The sequence below is a fragment of the Chiloscyllium plagiosum genome, unplaced genomic scaffold (genome assembly GCF_004010195.1).
Source record: "Chiloscyllium plagiosum isolate BGI_BamShark_2017 unplaced genomic scaffold, ASM401019v2 scaf_38750, whole genome shotgun sequence".
In the NCBI taxonomy this organism is placed as follows: Eukaryota; Metazoa; Chordata; class Chondrichthyes; order Orectolobiformes; family Hemiscylliidae; genus Chiloscyllium; species Chiloscyllium plagiosum.
The window spans coordinates 1-2,862 of NW_025185613.1; the positions used below are offsets into that span (position 1 = coordinate 1).

A 2,862-nucleotide genomic window follows, 5' to 3' on the forward strand; every position below is an offset into this window, starting at 1 on the left:
CAGAATCTCATCAACAGAATGCAATATAGCACCTCAAGAAAATTTTATGACAGTTTCTAACCTGCTTGTCATCAACTAATTAACAAACTAAATGCGAAAATATAATCAGGGTAAGAACATATGTTCAAGAAATTAATAATGATATTTTAGCATATTTTAATCATGTTTAGTAATGTCGCGAACATCTTTGATTTCTTAGCGTTTGTTGTTGATAATAAAACTCACAATCAGGGTGTCACTGACATTAACCATTATTTATAGCTGACTGATTAAGAGACATTAGGTGTTTCAAGTCACCCAGCCACACAGAATGCCCATCTGATCAAAAAAAGAGATACACCGAGTAACTGACTCCATCATCCCCATTGTAACTATTTGCTGAGCCTTAACTGAAGTCTGTAATCAGTCTGAACAAAAATCAATCCGAACCAAACCAAACTCAGCACAGAATCTGAGTTTCATTTAATTCAGAAATTAGTCACATGAATAGAAAGTTTTTAAAAAGTCACTAAGAAAGTTCAAGGGTCTTACCTGAAGTCACTGTCACCATGGCCCCAGTAATCAAGATCGTCACAGTGTAACATCCTCTGGACTGGGTCACACAATAACTAGCTCTGTATAAAACAAATCAAAAATCTGCTATCGTTTTATATTTTCAGAACCACAGACAAAATAAAGTCACGATAAATCTTCATCACATAACTGTGCTATTAAATTCTGAACATTCTTGATTAATGTTAATACTGTTTTATACTTCACAGAGTAACACATGAGCTGATTCTCAAAATCCCCAACTGGTGTATCAATAATTACCCAACACTTTTACAAATGAAATAGTGATACTGGCATTAAACCGCACAGAACTAATACTACACTGCAAGTTAAGACGGTTTGTAGAAGTAAACACTGACTAGTTTCAAACAATGGAGGCTGAATAGGTTTTTGTATTGATCATAATTGCAGTGTCACCCCAGTTATATCACTGTGAGACACGTTGTGTCAAATACTATGACAGACTGTAAACTGTAAAATGCAGAGAATTTCTTCACTTCCTAGAAAGCAGTGATTCAGACTCCTCTAAAAATGATTCAGTGTGTTATTTCAGCTTTTACGATCCATTGTATTTTGAAAGCTTGGAATACTTTTCCAGGTTTGGTCTGCATTTAACTTGACAATCAACACGAAGAAGGTAGAAAAAATTATACATTTGTACAAACTAGCACTACTGGATTGCGTTTAAATTGCATCTCACATTATTTCTCACTCCTGCCATGGTAGAAATCACCAATTTGAGACAAACACTTGTCAGTGGTTTTTGTATGAGGATGTCGCTGTGCACAACACTGTGACCCACTGTAGTATCACAATGATGTCGACCAGTACACTCATTCTCTGTTCTTTACTCGAGGTATCAATTTTCATTTGAAAGAGCCATTTAGTACTGATCATGTTTAGAATGAATGCCATAGTTGACAGAACAATTAGCAGCGATTTCCTGAGCTGTCAGATATATTAAAACTAATATTTTGTCCGAGCATTTAATTGATGGAAGTGTTAGCAGTACATATGACATGCCCAAAACATTGTCCCATTGTGTCACCAGTTTGCTCGTTTAAATGGTACATTTCCTCTTTGATAGTTTTGTAAGAGGCAGCCTGAGGTCTGCTTCAGATTGCAGTTGGTATAATTGCATTTAAAACTTGTACTGACCGTCAGTTTATGATGGAATTGACAAAATGTTCCCTCGGGCTGTTTTTGAACGGGTCCAGCCCTGGTTCCTCTCGCTGTGGTCTCTTGCACAGGAATAGATGGTGGTGTCTTCGATCTTCAGGTTCTCCATGTCCAACGCGAAAATGTTGTTTGATGTGTCTTTGGACGCAGTAAATCGACCCTTAATCGCTGGTGCAGAGTTACTGCTGGATGAATCATAGTACCAAAGCAGCCACTCCAGACCCTGTCCGGGAACCTGTCGGACCCAGCTCATGCTGTAGCTGCTAAGATCGAACCCGCTGGTTTTACAGGTCAGTTTCAGGCTGCCTGCGGGACGGCCAGTCTCTGCCTCTGGCTGGGTCAAAACAACCTCCGACTGGACACCTTTAAAAAAGAAAACAAATAAACGATGAGCATTATTGCTGATGAAATGGTGGCTGAGTCTTTTATATTCCTGCCGTAGACTAACATTGAGACAGTCATAGAGAGAGACTTGAACAACAAACACTCACATGATAAGAAAGTCAGTAACAAACTGAGAAAAAGTGTCGACACAATCATTCTGATAACTTGTGGGAAGCGGTCCTGCTAAGATCTTTCTAAACAGATCCGACCCAGGAGTGTTGAATTACGGTCCATTGCCCAGGATTTATATGGCCATCGGAAGGGGCAGGCTTACAGCTTCCGCATGTTGGTTTCCTGCTGGAGGCTCAGACTGGATCCTGGTATCAGCTTGCACAGCCCGAACACATGGGGTCATGTCTTTACATGAGGTTCTGCTTAAACATGGACACATACACATCTTGGGATATTTGTTTTGCTGAATAGCTTCTTTGGAAGTAAATTTGAGTAGCTTCAGGTCTGTTTCACATGATAGTTGCATGTATTTTGTTTAAAAAAAACAACAAATTCAATTGGAAGTTAGCTCCCTTTATTTCTACATTCATTCACAAGCAGATAAAACTAAAATTAAAGTTCAAACATATTGCTATCTAATAAAACAGTTGAGCTTTTCTTCCCTGGATACTGCAAGTCTCTGTCGCACTCAAAATAACATGTAATTCATACTAAACATTTCAAAATTCAATTTAGGCAACTGAATACAGAGCGTGTCCAAAATGATTATATTTAGAATATTCAATTAGAAGTTAA

At 38.3% G+C, this 2,862-nt stretch overlaps 1 gene segment (V, D, J or C); it reads right to left on the reverse strand.

The window, feature by feature from the left end:
* Positions 1–549: 549 nt before the first annotated feature.
* LOC122545548 lies at positions 550–2,333 on the reverse strand. The segment is given in 3 exon segments: positions 550–614; positions 1,711–2,094; positions 2,223–2,333. Coding segments are annotated over 2 exon segments (426 nt in total).
* Between the last annotated feature and the right edge of the window lie 529 nt (positions 2,334–2,862).